General features: G+C 47.6%; 2 protein-coding genes across 2 annotated transcripts in view; one reads left to right on the top strand and one right to left on the bottom strand.

Annotated features, from left to right (window-relative positions):
- RpL24 (ribosomal protein L24) overlaps window positions 1-17,712 on the top strand; it is a 493,457-nt gene that overhangs the window by 164,382 nt on the left and 311,363 nt on the right. The gene's annotated exons all lie outside the window — the stretch shown is intronic.
- The window catches only part of BRWD3 (bromodomain and WD repeat-containing protein), a 78,308-nt gene that overhangs the window by 40,535 nt on the left and 20,061 nt on the right, over window positions 1-17,712 (bottom strand). Inside the window, exons 8-15 of the mRNA XM_055065968.2 lie at window positions 13,694-13,915; window positions 13,496-13,596; window positions 13,166-13,236; window positions 12,919-13,022; window positions 11,615-11,754; window positions 10,174-10,327; window positions 9,479-9,613; window positions 5,877-6,005 (exon numbers count right to left, since the gene is read on the bottom strand). Coding sequence (XP_054921943.1) covers window positions 5,877-6,005; window positions 9,479-9,613; window positions 10,174-10,327; window positions 11,615-11,754; window positions 12,919-13,022; window positions 13,166-13,236; window positions 13,496-13,596; window positions 13,694-13,915 — 1,056 coding nt within the window. The remainder of the gene's footprint in view (window positions 1-5,876; window positions 6,006-9,478; window positions 9,614-10,173; window positions 10,328-11,614; window positions 11,755-12,918; window positions 13,023-13,165; window positions 13,237-13,495; window positions 13,597-13,693; window positions 13,916-17,712) is intronic.

Raw genomic sequence — 17,712 nt, 5'->3', positions numbered from 1 at the left:
GTCGGGACATTGTGCTGGGCAGAGATTTTTTAACAGCAACAGGCATCTCTTTACATGTATCGCTGGGTGGGTGGACGATTGGAACCGATCCACAGTGCATGGTGCCATTTGCTAAGCGTGAAAAGGACCCAGCGACAGCACTTGCAATAGAAGATGGAGAGTCGTACCACTTGCACAGCCTCTTTGAAGAAGTGCTTGTAGTTCCAGGCATAGAGAACATGCATCAGGCTGGCACCAGGGAACTACACCCAAGCATGAGTAAAGTTCTCGATGACTTTAACCATCTGTTTACTACAGTTGCGGGATGTACCACCCTGGCTCAGCACCTCATTGACACGGGGGACAGTGCGCCCGTGAGATGCAAGCTACGTCCAGTGAATGCAAAGAAGCAGAAGATCATTGAGGGCTGTGTGGATGACCTCCTACAACAGGGCCTTATAAGACGAAGCACCAGCCCATGGACTAGCGCCCCAGTGCTCGTTGCAAAGAAGTCTGGAGGCTACCGGCTCGCTGTGGACTACCGTCCGTTAAATGCACGCACCCGAGTACCTGCCTACCCAATGCCTCGAACTGACTGGCTGCTAGCGCAGTTGGGCCGAGCAATGTGGTTTTCCAGCTTTGATCTCTCCCAAGGGTTTTTCCAAATTCCTGTTTGCAAGGCTGACATAGCTAAAACGGCCTTCATTTGCCATCAAGGTACATTTGAATTTACGAGGATGCCCTTCGGGGTGGCAGGTGGTCCAGCAACTTTTCAAACCCTAATGGACCGGGTGCTGCAGGGAATCAATCACCACTTTGCTATGGCATTTTTAGATGATGTCCTTGTATACTCAGAGACACTGGAGAAACATGTTGAACATGTAAGGGAAGTGCTACAACGCATTGAGGGTGCTGGCCTTACGATTAATCCAGATAAAGTACAGGTCTGCCGTCAGTCCCTCAAGTTTTTAGGTCACATCATCTCCCCTGGGCAGTGCAGACCAGATGAGGACAAGGTGCGTGCAGTGCTGGATTACCCTAGACCCAGTACAGTTAAGCAGCTGCAAGCCTTCCTGGGACTTGCCGGCTACTATAGAAGCTTCATCCCTCACTTTTCACTGACGGCACATTCACTGACCAACCTTTTGAAGAAGAACGAGCCATGGCAGTGGGAGGAGTGCCAAGAACAGGCTTTCACTGCACTCAAGCAGGCCTTAGCTCAGGATGCTGTTATAAGCCTCCCAGATCTAAATCGACCCTTTGTGGTGGAGACAGATGCAAGTGGCATTGGCATTGCAGCTGTGCTGCTGCAGGCTGGCCCTGATGGTCTGCAGCCTGTTTCCTTCATTAGCAGAGTCCTTACAGCAGCCGAGAGCCATTATACTGTCCAGGAGTGGGAATGCCTGGCAGTAGTCTGGGCAGTGGACAAGTTCAGGGCATATCTTGAATTTACGGAGTTTGAAATACACTGTGACCACTCCTCCCTGGCATGGATGTTTCATACCGACCAAGCTTCACCCAGGGTCAAGCGTTGGGTTCTTCGGCTGCAGGGCTTCAACTGCCGAATCAAGCACAGACGAGGGCTGGCAAACATACCCGCTGATGCCTTGAGTAGAGCCCCTCTCCAGTGTGAAGACAACCCAAGTGACAACCTACATGAGACGCTGTTCCCCATTGCTGCTCCAGAACCTGAAGGCAAAATTACATTTGATGAAGTAGCTGTGGCCTCGGAGGTTGACTCTTCGCTGCTGAGTGACACAACACAGCTGGTACAAGAACAGGCTCGTGATGACCGCCTCTTAAAGCTGAAGGCAGTGGTCCAAGGGACTCAGCTCCCAAGTTCGGACCCTGATCATCGCCTCTTTCGTGATCTGGCCGAAACAACGGAACTGCAGCCAAGCGGATTGCTGGTTCAGCAAAGAGGCAACCACAAGGTAGCGTGGTTACCTAGTCACTTGCGGCAGCTGGCACTGAAGGTGGCCCACGACCATCCCACTGCAGGCCATGCTGGATTTTTCAAAACTCTGAGGCGTGTGGCTGCACGATTCGTCTGGCTGGGCATGCGAGCAGATATATCAAAGTATGTGCAGTGCTGTACTGTCTGTCAGCGCACAAAAGCTCGGCGCAAGAAACCAGAGGGCCTCATGAGCAGTCAGTGGGCAACATCACCCATGGAAGAGCTCAGTGTTGACATTATCGGGCCCTTGCCATCTACACCCCGGGGCCACAAATACTTGCTGGTAGTTATTGACAAATTTACGAAGTTCCCAGAGCTTTTCCCTCTACGAGCAGCAACAAGTGCGAAAATACTGGAGTGCATGGTGCAAGTCTTCTGCCGCCATGGCACACCTGTGGCCATCACCAGTGACAATGGCAAGCCCTTTGTTAGCACACTATGGCGCAACCTCTTGAAACACTGGGGCATCAAAGATCGCCACACAGTGCCTTACCGGCCGGCTGGCCAAATGGTGGAGCGTCACAATGGCACAATTAAGCAGTGTCTACGGGCATACTGCTCCAACCACAAAGACTGGGACCGGCACATACCTGAGATCGCCCTTGCCATGCGTACTGCCGAGAGTGTTGTCACCGGATATACTCCAGCATTGTTGTGTTACGGCCGCGAGTTGCGCACCCCATGGGAACCTACAAGCGACAAGGAAGACACAGAGCCTCCAAAAGCAGCACACCATGCACTTGCTGCGGAACTCCAGCGGTGCCTTGGAGAGGCCCTCCAGTATGCTCGGTCACATCAGGCAGCTGCTTGGAAGGTGCAGAAATCCTGTTACGACCGTCATCGTCAGGCAACAACCATCAAAGAGGGTGACCTTGTGCTCCTGGATTCCCATACCTTGAGTGATGCGGCCAAGGGCGTTTCGGCGAAATTGGCACCGCGGCGAAGTGGACCTTATTGTGTAATCAAACGATTAGGTGACAATAACTTTGTTTTGAGCGATCCTGCTACAGGACGTCATCGAACTACTGCCCATGCTGATCAGTTGATGCTCTACCATGAGCCATGGCCCCTCCCTACCAGCACAGCTTCACGATTCGAGGGGGGGGAGAGTTGCGACGCGCAAGACCCGCGGCAAGCCAGCCCAAGACCCATGACGAGGAGCCGCGGTTCTCGGAGGCCAGGCGCGGGATCGACGGTAGTTGACTGAGCGACGAACAGGTGGCGTGAGTGCGGGGAGGACAGCGGCGCGAGCGTGCGGGAGGAGAGTGGAAAGAAGGGAAAAACTCGGTGTGTGGTTGTGTGGTGCGGAAGGTTGGCGTGCCGGAAAATAAAGCGGTAGTTCGGGACCACGTGTGGCGTGTCGTCGATCGTGACAAAAGAAACAATAAAACATACAAACCAAATGTCTGCATGTTTTTGTCTGATTTTGGGCAAGTTATCTTGGCCATGTTATCAGTAGGACGGGCGTGAAACCAACAAACGAAAGAGTTCAAGCTCTTCTGAAAGCCCCAGCACCCACTAACATAGCACATCTGCATTCGCTACTTGGGCTCATTAACTAGGTACTATGGCAAGTTTACGCCGCAATTGGCAACGCCTGTTACGCCCTTCTACAGATTGTTACAGAAGCATGTCTCCTGGTCCTGGGACCAAAAATGCGAGGATGCATTTCAAGCCATCAAAACAGTGCCACCATCTGCCAAAGTTCTTGCGCACTACGATTCGGTGCTACCATTGCAGCTGTCATGCGATGCGTCTGCGTACGGTCTTGGCACCGTGTCATCGCAAGTTATGAAAGACGGCACGGTAAGACCCATTGCTTACGCTTCTAGGACGCTATCAAAGACCGAAGAAAACTATAGCCAGATAGAAAAGGAGGCACTTGCCTTAATTTTTGGCATCAAGAAGTTCCATTTTTATATTTATGGTCGACAATTTACGTTAATCTCGGACCATAAGCCGCTACAAACAATTCTTGGGCCGACGAGTCGCCTCCCGACCATAGCGGCCGCCAGACTACAACGGTGGGCTGTAACTCTTTCAGCTTAAGGCCGATCCACACGATGGACCAAATTGCTCTTTTGGACCACGGTCCGCGCATCACATGATAGGACGTCACCAGTTCGTGCGTACCACCGTTGGCCCGTGCAGTACCGCAGCCCTCGCGGTCCAACAAATCGCCGAGGCTTTTCCCGCTTCAGTTTTGGTGGCGGACCGCATGCAAACCGCAGCGATTTTGGCGTAGCCAACGAATATTGTCCGGCAACAGAGTGTCTTCAGCCAAATCCAATCTAGTTTTCGGCTCAGCAAAAGCCAGTCGTTTCATGTCCGCCGTTCTGTCTACACGTGCGTGCCGCATATATATTTTTTAAACACCGTGTCCTCTTGGAGTGACGAGGAGGTTTTTTATTTCGTATCCCTTGTTGAGCAGTTCCCGGCTTTGGGGGACACGAGCCGGAATGATAATAATGATAACACTCTGGCCGAGAGTGTAGCTGGTTGGTCTGCTCTGCCGTCTGCTATGGCGGTCCGCCGTGTGGATGTGTTCTGCGCCGGACCGGACGCGGCGGGCCGTGACGTCGCATCACGAGACCGATCGGCCCGCGGACTTGGTCCGTCGTGTGGATCGGCCGCATGCTGTCCGAAACACACTCACTTGTAGGCGTGCTGGCTAGGCCTACTTCGGCATCGTTCGCGGTTTCGGCATCCCTTGCGGTTGGCGGCAGACGATGTGGACGATTATCGAAGTTCTACAAAGGAATGGAATGCTTTGGAAAGTTATAAGCAAAATGCTTCATTTTTTTTTACTGTAGTTGTGCCTTGTGGCGAACTTCCCCGGTGGATCGGTTATTGTTGCGCATTTATCACAAACCTACAAGACATGCCGTCGCGCCGCCTGCAGAATGGAGCAGACGACAGGAATCTCGCACAGCCAGCCACAGATCGCAGTTCTGATCACGCGCGCTAGTCGACGAATGGGATCGCTCGCGCATATGGACTTTTTTTCTTCGCGGATTTTAACGTCAGCGGCGAGCCGACGGAGTCACTTTTGGCGGGAAATTACAAGAAGAAAGGCTCCTCTTTCCAACGACACCAAGATGGCTGCGATCGTGCATGTAGGAAAAGAGCTTTGTGCCGCGATAAAAAGGGTTGTTTTTGCACGAAATTCAGCTCACAGTGCTGTTATAAATTGATATTGCGTGCAAAATAGCCTTCCGCGAGATGTGAAACTTGGTGAATCAAAGGAACAGTAGCTGTAGGTACTGAAAATGTTATCTGCAAAAAAATCGATATTTTTCTAGTTTTTTTTTTCTTCTCAAGACCTGTGTCCCTCCTTATATCGATAATGCACATCTTGGGCCCCACAGCTCGAAGCATGTCGGCATCTTGTGCCACAGCAATTCTCGCCGAGTGGGCATGTAAAAACTTTCTGCCAGAAAGAATGCTCCATCCGAAGAAGCTGCTGAGCCAAGCCAAATTTGAGGAGCACAAATATAAACTTGCCGAAAGTGCAAAACTGACAATGTATGTTTCAGGTCACTCAGGCTGCACCAGATTGGTGCACATCACCGTCTTTTGCTGCAACAATTCACACAAGGCTTCGCATTACGTAAATGTTAACTATAGTCGACTCTGCTGAACTTTTGGTAACTTTGGATTGTACGTTTCCCCGGTTAGTATGTTTTTTTCTTGCACATTTTTTACAAATCTTATGAACGAGGTTCTGCAGCATTACGTCATCAAGTACAAGACACTCGGAACCTTTGAGTAGCGATGGTAATAATAAAAGATTGTGCTACAAGTTGATGTCTCACAGAGATCAAAGGCACTTACCCTACCGACAAAAACACAAAACGCTGCATGGTAAACACCCGCATGCATGGTATGTTCCAAGGTAAATAACAAAATGTACCCGGTACAGCAGGATGGGAATATTCACCTTCTTGTATGGGTCTCCTGAGCCATAGCCAAAGATGCTGATATGACCGTGAGAGTCAGTTGAGGCAAACAAGAGGCCGTCTGGAGAAAACTTGCAGTCAAACACTGCTCCGTGTCCCTGCCCTTCAATCTGAGAAGATAAACAGAGCAATTAGTCTTGTAATCAACAGTGGTGCACGCTTTGAACAGATTTACGCAGTACTTTTACATATATAACTTGGTAAATAAATTTGAAAGAGCAGTACGGCTCATACAAGAGTACTAAAATCAGGCACGGCATCATGGCAACGCAGAGTGAAGTGCAGTGAAGTCGCACTTCAAGACAAAATTTGCACATAAATGAATTGCCCTGCACTGCTGTGAAGCAGCCCTGTGCACTAAGAGCAGCAAGAAAAACGGTGATTACTGGTCACACAATTCTGGAGCTTTGCTTTGTGCAAGATTCCTGTATCTTATTGCAGATCCCTGTAATAAAGATTTCGATGCTGGTGCTGGTTATATGCAAATTTTACGCTTTTCCAGACACGTACTGTATTTGTTAGAATACAGACCTACCTTTCCTGGGGGGAAATCTTATGCAAGATAAGCTCTTATCAACCTATATTCGTAAACAAGGCTAGCAAAAGTACTGAGCTAACAGAGTTCCTCTATCGTGCTCACGATAAAGCCAGTCTGGAGATTATCCAGAGTGGCTTTAAAAAATGCTGCATATGCAATGCCCTCGACGGCATCGAGGATGATGATGTCTGGGGTGCATAGGAGGCCTGCAGAGTTTCCAATGAGGACAACTTCTCTGGCAGTTCTGACAAAGATGCAGCTTGTGGCACCAACTAGTGATATTTAGTAGCCACGCTTACGTAAACAAAGGCGTGTCGTGTTCGAAGTTCTTTGCTTTTTAAAGAAGAGATGAGTCAGCCTATATTCAAATTATATTTCTAAATTTCTTGGAGAGTTCAATATACAGTGGAATCTCGATAAACGGAAATCGCTTAAACACAACGCCATCTTCATGGTCGGTTGGTTTTGTATTTTTGCAACTGTATCCAGTTTTTTCTCTCAGTAGATGGAACTCCAGATAAATGGAATCAATTTCCCTGGTCCCTTGAGGTTCCGTTTAAAGAGAGTCCAATGTATAGGGGTCAACCTATATTTGTGCTCGACCTATTTTTGAATACAGTCGCCAACCGCTTATTCGGACCTCACAGGGACCGCGGAAATGTCCGAATGAACAGATTCAGAAAAAAAAAAAAATTCTTTATTTCCACGCCCTTATTCGGGCACGGCAGCAGGCGTGAAGAAATTGTGAATGCGCCATTGCACGCTGTTCCGTTTACATGCAATCAGATCAGCCTCAATCTCGGAGAGGGTCATGCGTTCACTGTAGGGAAAGCACAGTCACTGCTTGTAGAAGCTCCGTGTGCGACGGCAGCAGCGCACATGGTGCGTCATCATCCGGCGGGGCAGCAGAAACCTGACGAATGATCTTGTCGTTGTCAAGTTCTGGGCACGTCAGTACAGCACTGTCAGCATCTGTAAAACTGTCAAATGAGACAGTGTCCGGAATCGCAATGCCAGCACTGCGCAGGTCTCGAAGAACATTTTTGGCTTCAGTAGGGAGCACATCGGAAGGCGACAGATCTGGGGCCTCCATGGCACTCACTTCATCGGTTATAACAAATCCAGCGTGCCGAAAGCAGTTCTGCAGAGTGGCAGGGGCCACCGCCTTCCAGGCATCCGCAAGCATGTTTATTGCCGACAGAAGGCTAACAGCGTACTGCTTGCCGGCGTCGATGCAGACGACCATGCGGTTCAAGAGGCATGCTCTGTAGAGGACCTTCAAATTTTTTATAATGCCCTGGTCCATGGGCTGGAGGACACTCGTGGTGTTGGGCGGCAGGAATTCCAAGTGGGTGCACTGGAGATCATGGATGTGACCATGTGCACCGCGGTTATCCACAAAAGGCAGTACTTTCTCGTTTTGCGACTTGAACTTCCTGTCGAGTTTGCGGACGTAGTCGCTGAAGAGCTGCTGCGTGATCCATGCTTTTGTGTTGGCCTCATACCACACGGGCAGCGACTTCGCTCCCTTGAAGCACCCCGGGCTTTTTGATTTACCAATCACAAGAAGCGGAAGCTTTTCTGTCCTCAACATGTTGCTACCTACCATTATGGCGACGCGCTCTTTACTATGCTTCCCGCCGTGACAGGGATTGCCAGACACAGAAAGGGTCTTATCAGGCAGCATCTTATAGTATAAAAAGCTGTTTCGTCACAGTTAAAAACGTCATCTGGTGAAAACTGGGACAACAGTGACTCCAGAGTCTCCGAGCGATAATTTGCAACAAGGGTCTGGTCGACGGCGCCACTCTCGGCAGACATCCTCTTGAAAGCGAGGTTGTACCTTTTTTTGAAGTTACAGAGCCATCCATCACTGAACATAAAGCCCTCAATGTTCATCCGGAGAGCGAGCGTCTCTGCCTTCTGCTTCAGAAGGTCTCCAGACACAGGAATCCGCTTGGCAACTGTAGCACACAACCACATGTGGAGGGCTTCTTTGAGCTTCGGGTGGCTGCCATATCTAAAATTTTTCCTTTCCAAGCTGGAGGAAGACTTCGTTGCTTCGGCAAGAATCTTCGTCTTGTTTATCATGTAATCTGAGACCGTCTGCTTCGAAATATTAAATTCTCGAGGAATTCCGCTTTGAGACCGGCCGCTCAGGACTTGCTGCACAATGGCGATCTTTTTCGCCATTGACATTGTGGTATATTTCGTACCACGCTTGCCAGCATTTCCCAGCGCAGTTCTGCGCGGGCACTATGGGCACCATTGGACACTTGACGCGACGTTTCCGTATACTAACACGTTCGATCACCGCAACCTCGACACAGCACACAAAGCAAACACCACTGCGCTGTCACGCCGGCACCATTCGCACAAACTAAAAACGTAGCCTACTCGCAGCGTCGTGCACGAAGAAAGAAACAAATCAGCTGCTGGATTGCCTTGGCATGGCTATGGTGAGATGGCTTACTAGGCTGAGACCGAAACTGCTGTAGTCAATCATAGCCACTCTACCGAACCAGGCAGCAATGATGATGATGGGCGGGAATTTCCAGTAGCGCCACCTCATGGGGCAGCAAGGAGGCTTAGTTCAAAACAAAAATGGCATTCAGCAAGTCGAACCATGCACCGGTCAGAGTCGGTGGGGGCAAGTACCATCGATCGAGTTGGCTCAAGGAGTGTCCGAAAAATCAGACGAGAGGTTGCAAGGTGTCCAAACTTTTGGCAGTTGTTATACATTATGGTCTATGGGGAGAATGGTGGTGCCGCGAAGCAGACCGAATAATCGAGCATGTCCGAATTTTTGGACTGGAAAATCGGTCGGCGACTGTACATACGGTAACTGGGGCTGTCCATAAACACAAGGGTGAGTTTATGTGCACGAAAATACAATGAGTTCTTTACACTACTCTTTGCTCAGTCCTTATCAAAACATCGAAGAGGCACTAAGGGTGCGCAACAAGTCTTTGCTTATAATTACCATAAGAGCATCGCAAAGCAAAACCTTGGGTAGACCAAGAAGGAACCTTCATTAATCCTTACCATATTGAAGAAGCTCCGCACTGAACATCCTGCAACTAGATCCCAGATGATGATGCGACCGTCGTGTCCACCACTGAGAAGGATTCTGCTGTCTTCTGGATGGCACTCAAGAACAAATGCCTCATCCTCATGCCCCTAACAAAGCAAGAAATCACTGCTTTGAAACACACATGAAAGTGACTGCACTCATTGGCTCTTTCTGTTCTGTGTCCTTGGTTTTCACAGAAACCTGGCCTCAATTCCAGCAATGCCAGCAGAAGTCAATGTAACATTACATTAGGTATTATTATCATGCCCGCTGAATTCGACCAGTTACCCAGTTGCTTGCAGCTAAATATGTTCTAAAAACTAACTCGTCGAACAAACAATAATGTGCAAAATATCAATATTGTAGTGACGATTAATCAACTGCAAGAACAATCTCGAGATGAAAATTCTATTTCTACACTGAACAAGTGACTCTACATTAACACAAGGGGGTCGCTATTTGACGTGCGGCTGTACGAATTACCAGTGAATCTCAAAGCATTTCCGAGTTCTTTTTAACTTACAATGCCTATACTAGTAGCGAGAGTCGCATAGGATGCCAGAAGTGTAATCTAACCACTTAATTTACGTATTTAGTTCCATTTATAAAGGGAAAGTCTGTCAATAGGAAGCACTGGCCCTATTTAGACGTAAACAGGAGCGCTCACCAAGAGAATATGCTTCAGTTTGCCAGTGTGAGAGTTCCAAACTTTGATGGAATGGTCGTTAACAGCAGTCACTACTAGGTGGTCATCCTGGCTCCATCCAACCATGGTCACCTTTAACCTTTGTTTGGGGTCCTCCTCCACCTGTTCCTCAGATCTGCGACAAAACAAATTGTACCATGTTTTAATGTGACCAAATGAAAATGCTTGCCAAGTGAAGCGTGGCTTCCAGCATGTTAGGCAGAACTCCTTTACATGTCATGAAAATCAGAGGTTGTGGTCGTGTGATATCCCTGACGAGCGGGTCGGTCTGCCATGGTGAAGTGCTTGCAAACCACAATGTGATTATATCGCTGAAAGTTGGACGCATTGGCAAGCTTTAGGCACTTGACAAGAAAACAGGGCTACAATGGCAGATTAAATTTTTAGGCACGCTCACCATATGTTCAGTGTTAAAGAGGACTTTCCAGTGGGCAAAATTGCGAATTAAGATATGCCCCTTTAATTCTCTCTTATAGCCAAGTTGTAGTGCCCTATGGTGTTGCTGTGAGTCGGCACAGATTTTGCTGTCATTTTGCTTATCTTGGCAATCTTCTGCGACATGCGAGTCAATGCTCGTCTGCCATTTTCTCATTTCAAAGCATACCTAACTTCTGCTCTCAACAGAAGTTGTCCATTTTCTCTTTTTTTGAGAAGTCATGTAACAATCTTCCGGAAACAAACTTGTCCTAAGCAGACTTTGAGGGAAGAAATTCATGTCTTCAGCATCAAGAAGCCAAGAAAGAAATGAGCTACTCATAGGGCAATGTGGAATTCAACAGACACAGCAACCCCATAGTGAAACAGGAAATGGATGAAAAAGGATCTAACAGTTGAGTTCTATTACTATATTTTCAGCCCTCGTTAATACACAGCAGCTAATCTACAGCAATTCGATGAAGTGCAAAGCATTCATGGATACACTCGACTCCCACATTCTGCAACATTTGTCTTATGCGACTTTCACATCTCCTGAAGTTCTGCTTTCCCGCATGACACACTCGTTACAGTAGGAGTTGGTGCCTATAGTTGCACAGCTCCAACGGGAGATGGCACAAGCGTTGCAGCACGGCATGAGAAGCATTCTCTCGGCAATCGCGCGGTTAGTCAAACAGACTTCATTCCTCAGCATGTTCCCAAGTACGTTTTGCTCCTTATACATATGTCAGATAGCACACATGAGGAGGAGCAACAAATACCTGTTTTGTATATTTGCAATAAAGTGTTGTGATTTCTTTTGTTACCAAGAGGATCTGAGATCCTTACCATTTTAAACACAGTGCACAACACTTTTTGCTGAGGCAGCACAAATGAAATGCTATAATGTTACCTTGCACCACCAATCCCCTAGAACATTAAAAGAAACAAACAATAAGAACACAATTAGACAAAAGGAGGAACTAACCCCACCAACTTGGTGGCCATACGAAGTCTAGTTGATCTCCACTGCTGTCGCTCGTAGGTCCAAACGTTGGCCGTGCCGTCCTTGGAACCACTCACAAACCGGCAGCTGTGATTGGCGAACTGCAAGCTGTCCACTTGGTCCTGTTTGGAGAGGGGAAGAGCTTCGTTCACAGCCTTGTTCACAGAGGGGAGAAGTTGCCACATGCAGATGAACCGACCATTAACATTCACACAATGAGCAGCTACTCGAACACATCCATGGGACCACCACAATGTGCTCCTCACTTACAGTGTGCGTTTTCAAGCTGCATTAAAATTGAATTTTCCTATAATGTTGATGGGTTTTAAGCATATATCCCATGACAACAAGTGGTTGCGTCCAAACTTTCAGCAGTTAAAAACTCGGGCTTAGTAAGGTAACTTGGGAACTTTCCTTTCACATAGTAGCGAGTGCTAGAATGCGCATGCACAATGCTGAACTACACATGGTCCACCTGCTTTATGTCTGAAATTTCTATTTCACCACTACAGTGAAAGAACTTGCAAGCATATTAAAGCAAGGCAATAAATAAGCCCAGTTGATAACAAGAAGTGCAACAAGAAGAACTACTTTGAGTTAACGAGGTATCATTGTACTACCATTTTGTCTGCTTGTTCCCACGTCGTGCAGTCATGCGTGCAGAGAGCAAAACTATATAATTTTCTACTGGTTTCCAGTGCACGATCACGCTCTGTGATTCACTTGCATCTGCCTCAGTATTTGTGTAGCACTGACTTATACCGCTAGTCAGGTGTTTTCGTGCACAGCGCACGAAATTGTGACATGCAGCCAAAAAGTGTGAGAAAAAAAATAATAAATACAAAATATAAAAAGGAAGGGCCCATGACGTATGCATCATGTGATCCTATAGCTCCAGTATGGGAGAACGCAGGGAAGGAATTTCGCTTGCAAAGGCTAGACGGAGCAAATGGAGAGAGTGCCCTTATTGGCGGTGACACTCGCCTCCTGAAATCCTTGGTTCGTGGCACTGAAATATTTCTATGTTGGCTATTAATGAACCAATTTGAAAAATGATTGCGGTAGAACGCTCCCAAGAGGGCACGTAACAACTTCTAGCGTACAACTAAGATTTGCTATGTGGCCTGGTGAAGGACCCGTTAACATGTACCCAATGCATGGTAGACCAGCAGTTTTGCATTTTTCCCTCATTGAGATGCGGCCACGGTGGCCACGATTTGATTTTGCGACTTTGGGCAAGAGCCAAGGTGTACAAAACAATCACGTCTCCATGGCAGGCACCTTACCGCATGTGCCTCAAGTTCAGCTATTCGCTCCGGACCTGCTGGGGCCAGGATGTGGTACACTCGAACAAAATGGTCCGTGCTGCCTGTAGCCAAGAAGGACCCACCTGTTGGGTTGTTATAAGCAATGGTCAAGGGTTGTCAAGCCACTGTTGATGGGTTGTGCTGAACACCATCGAAACAATAGTGTCTGTGTGTGAATTGTGAACCAACAAACTGCTTCACGCTGCTTGTAGGACAGCACCCTTACCTGGACTGAATGAGGAGCAGATCATCTGTGAGCCTGCACGATTCCTCTCGGTAAACTTGAGCGGCTTAGGGCTGTAAATACAGGGTTACCACATCTGACAGTGAACAGCAGTATGAGGCGAAGCAAAGAGCAACTAGACGAAAAAAGATATGCAAGAGAAGTAGAGATTGACAAGGTGCACCAGCCACCACAGCTTATGTGTGCAATACATCAAGCAAGTAAAGAAGCCTTTTGATACTGCTCAAGCAGTGTAACCAGCTAGACATAAGATGATATTCAACAATTTCACAATTACATTTTTTTAAAAACAAAACATGCAAGTTAACTTACTTGAAGCTCTTTGTGCTGCTCGAGTAGTCCCAAAAACATGCACAGCCGTCGTTGCCCGTTGATACCAAAAACTGCCTGTCGCCCTTCGGGTATGGACAAAACTGTATAGACAAAGGAGGCACACTGTATGGTGAACAAATACCACAAAAAGCAAGCAGAGGTGTCACTACCAAGCATGCATGAGGCTGCGGCCCTTACCCGAAGTGAGGTGACCATGGCGGTGTGTCCCAGTAGCACAGCGACAGGTGCCAGGGTGAGTAGACACCAGACACGGATTACCTTGTCGCAGCTGCCAGCCGCCAGCAGCTGATTGTCAGGACTCACTGCCAAGTCTGTGATCTCGGCCGAGTGGCCCCGCAGTGTGGCTAGAAGCCTCCCGTCCTGGGCGCTCCACATCTTTACCAACAGGTCATCGGCACCCTGTGATGAGTACAGTGAAACCTCATTAAACCGTAGTTGGCCGGAGCTCGGAAATACTACGTACTAAACGGTAGTACTGTTTAACCGAAATAGCACGAGATTGCCCACTTACCTGTCGAAAACTGAACTCAGAGAGAGTGCGATGAAAGGGGAAAAAAAACATGCAGTATTTATTCACTTCGCGCGACAAAATTGTTATTTTCGTTTGATGCCGCCGCGGCCAAGCCTGACAACAGCGGCCTCAAACTTACTGAAGCTGCGTGCCAGCTTTTCAGCCAGCCCCCTCTTCTCGGCAAACACTCGCATGGCAGATTCCTCGTTGCGTTACGTATTCTCCGTGCACGCGCCCAGTAGTGCTGCAGAAGTCCTGGAGGCGGATTTTCATTGCAGGGTGCCAGAGTTTGGAATACTTTTCGTTTGGAATAGTTACGTTATTGCGCCCCTGTTCTCGTCGCGACGATTGCATTCATTAGGCTGACGCAACGTGTAGCTTCTGCCACTGTCGGGCCTGAATCGCCCGTGCTGTCGCTTTCAGTGTAGTCCTTATCACTGTCGCTAGGCGACACTTCGGCAACAACAGAGGCAACGATGGCGAAAAGTCGAACCTCATAGCCGACATGTCTTCGCGGTCACAGTAGCACTGCCGAGCAACTTCATTGCATTCCAAATGCCATACACCGTAGTCAACAGCAGATCCTTGTCGCGTGCCAGCGCCGACTTCTTCGTGTCACGTTCGATAGCACGGATGATGTCTAATTTTTCTTCTATGCTGAGCACCTGGCGTCTTTTTTATCCGAGCTTGGGAATGACGCGAGTCCTTGCTTGCACGACGCCATAACGCTCTCTGGCACAGCGTCGAAATGATGCTGATGTTGATGTGGCTTCACACGCAAACGCACAGGGCGCTTGGAAGCCGTTGTTCCGATCTCTGAGGCTTGTTGTTCTGCCGGGCCGCCCGATGGAGACGACGCACCGCCGTGTTTGCGCGACGAAAAGTTGAAACGCTACGTTTTAACCGATGCGTACGCAATAAGCTGGTATGGTTTATGCGGATACAAAACACATTATGTTCAATGGCCGCCGAGTCGGGGATTCGACTTTACTACTTTTAAAACTGTTTAAAGCGGGTACGGTTTAACGAGGTTTTACTGTATCCACAAAGTGTTGTGTAAATGATCTCAAAATTGTAACAAGCAAAGCCCAACATGGAAACAGTAACTATCCTTCCTGCCATCTGCTGATGCCCACTGTCACTATCCTTATATGTACAAAAGTGTGCTGCAAAAACCATAAGTACATATATTTAAAGTGACACGAAAGGCAAATATTAAGTCAAGCTGAAGTGATAGATTACTGCTCGAGAATCTCCAAGGCGTCAATATTATCACGGACAATGCCTTAATAATCAAGAAATTGAGCTGAATGCAGTACATGGTTAGAGACTCCCGCAGGACATTCAAGCCCTTGCCCGATGACGAAAGCATTCCTCAGTCAAATTCTATCACTAGTACTCAACCATTCGTGGCAAAAAAAATCCTTGTATTGTATTATAAGATGAAATAAAATGCTGGTTGCGCAGTTCTATTCCATTTTTAAGAAAAAAAGACTCATTGAAATTACCCTTGACAACGACGCGGGCAGCCGAGAAGTTTCCTTTTCACTTGACTCTGTGTCGCCCACGCTTTCGTGTTTCACTAGTTTCGTTATCGTGTAGTGCTGCGCTGGTTTTGCTGACTCGCGAATCTCGCACAAACTGCAACTAGCAGAGAACTCAACATTCATGTGAAGTTGCGGGATGGGATACCCGAACAGTCTACGCCACTTGACCAAAAAAGACAGCTGCAGCGGCAAATCCGCCACTGTGTCTTGGCTCGGTAGCGCTGTCTGTCAGGCGGGGTTTTACTCCCCGACGGTAGCAAAGGGTAGTGATGGCATTTGCAATGTCACCACTCCTCCGGTCGGGTGGCGGCAGATTTGAATTTCGAAAAAGACATTCAGACGCTTTTCTTGGTATGAAACTAGCGTTGCAAGGTTTCTTAAATGGTCGAGAAACAGTCCATGTCAACTTAGTATTTGCCTTTAATGTTCTGTTATATATATATATATATATATATATATATATATATATATATATATATATATATATATATATATATATATATATATATATATAGAAAACTATCAGTCATAGCTCTCGTAGTATAGCCCTCTGGGCCGTTTCCTTTTTTTTTCGAAAGTAGTCCTATTAGGGTTATTATAATTACACGAAGGTACTTCGCCCTCATCAGCAGCAGTCCTTGGTATAGTTATTCTGGCGGCTAGCTTCCCACGCTATGCGTGCCGCCATCGCACCTGGTTAAGCTTTTCCTAGACGCTAGAGCTATGCGTTGTCCGCGCAACCTTGAGCGATCGGAAAGCACGTTTCCCCCTCTTGGCCGGCGGAGAAGGGATGCTTCGTTCCGGCCGCGAAGCTCTCCACATCTCTGTAAGGTGCCTTGTGGATGTCTCGCGCTGAAGATGCCCTCTCGGTGAGCGCATATTTCACCCCTCATCTTTTAAGAGGTTCAATACATACGAGCATTTGTCTAGCAAAACCAGATTTTTTTTCAAGGGAATTTTCCACGTCTCAGTAATTTCTCTCGTCGTATTCGAGTGCTGATTGCCGTGTTATAGTTTGTTAACGAAGCTTTCCCTCAAGTCTAAATATTTTAAGGCAGTTTTCCTAGCCTCTAAAGCCGCTCGAGTTCGCTCTTCTCCTTGAGCGGCCATTTTTCCTAGAAAGTATGCCTTCCAACTACTCTGCCCTTAAACTGGCTCTCTCAACTACTACACGCAGAGACAAAGCAACAGCGCGCGCATTAGATCACATAGATGAGATGAATATTTACAATTAGTATTAGGGTTAAAATTATATTCGAGTGCTGATTGCCGTGCTATCGTTTGCTAACGAAGCTTTCCCTCAAGTCTAAATATTTTAAGGCAGTTTGTCGTGTGCGTATCGTGGCTACGCACGCTTATATCGCATTCCGTTTCTCTACCACGGCTGCGCTTTAAAACCACGGCGCTGCAGTTTTTGCTTTTCTTTTCTTTCTTCTTCTCCGCCCTTAAACTGGCTCTCTCAACTACTACACGCAGAGACAAAGAAACAGCGCGCGCATTAGATCCCATAGATGAGATGAATATTTACAATTAGTATTAGGGTTATAATTATATTCGAGTGCTGATTGCCGTGCTATCGTTTGCTAACGAAGCTTTCCCTCAAGTCTAAATATTTTAAGGCAGTTTGTCGTGTGCGTATCATGGCTACGCACGCTTATATCGCATTCCGTTTCTCTACCACGGGTGCGCTTTAAAACCACGGCGCTGCAGTTTTTGCTTTTCTCTTCTTTCTTCTTCTCCGCCCTTAAACTGGCTCTCTTAACTGTACTACACGCAGAGACAAAGAAACAGCGCGCGAATGCGATCCCATAGATGAGATGAATATATATATATATATATATATATATATATATATATAGAAAACTATCAGTCATAGCTCTCGTAGTATAGCCCTCTGGGCCGTTTCCTTTTTTTTTCGAAAGTAGTCCTATTAGGGTTATTATAATTACACGAAGGTACTTCGCCCTCATCAGCAGCAGTCCTTGGTATAGTTATTCTGGCGGCTAGCTTCCCACGCTATGCGTGCCGCCATCGCACCTGGTTAAGCTTTTCCTAGACGCTAGAGCTATGCGTTGTCCGCGCAACCTTGAGCGATCGGAAAGCACGTTTCCCCCTCTTGGCCGGCGGAGAAGGGATGC

The sequence above is a fragment of the Dermacentor andersoni genome, chromosome 6 (assembly GCF_023375885.2).
Source record: "Dermacentor andersoni chromosome 6, qqDerAnde1_hic_scaffold, whole genome shotgun sequence".
Taxonomy (NCBI): domain Eukaryota; kingdom Metazoa; phylum Arthropoda; class Arachnida; order Ixodida; family Ixodidae; genus Dermacentor; species Dermacentor andersoni.
Note: the sequence above shows the minus strand (reverse complement) of the source record. Positions and strands in the feature narration are given on the sequence as shown.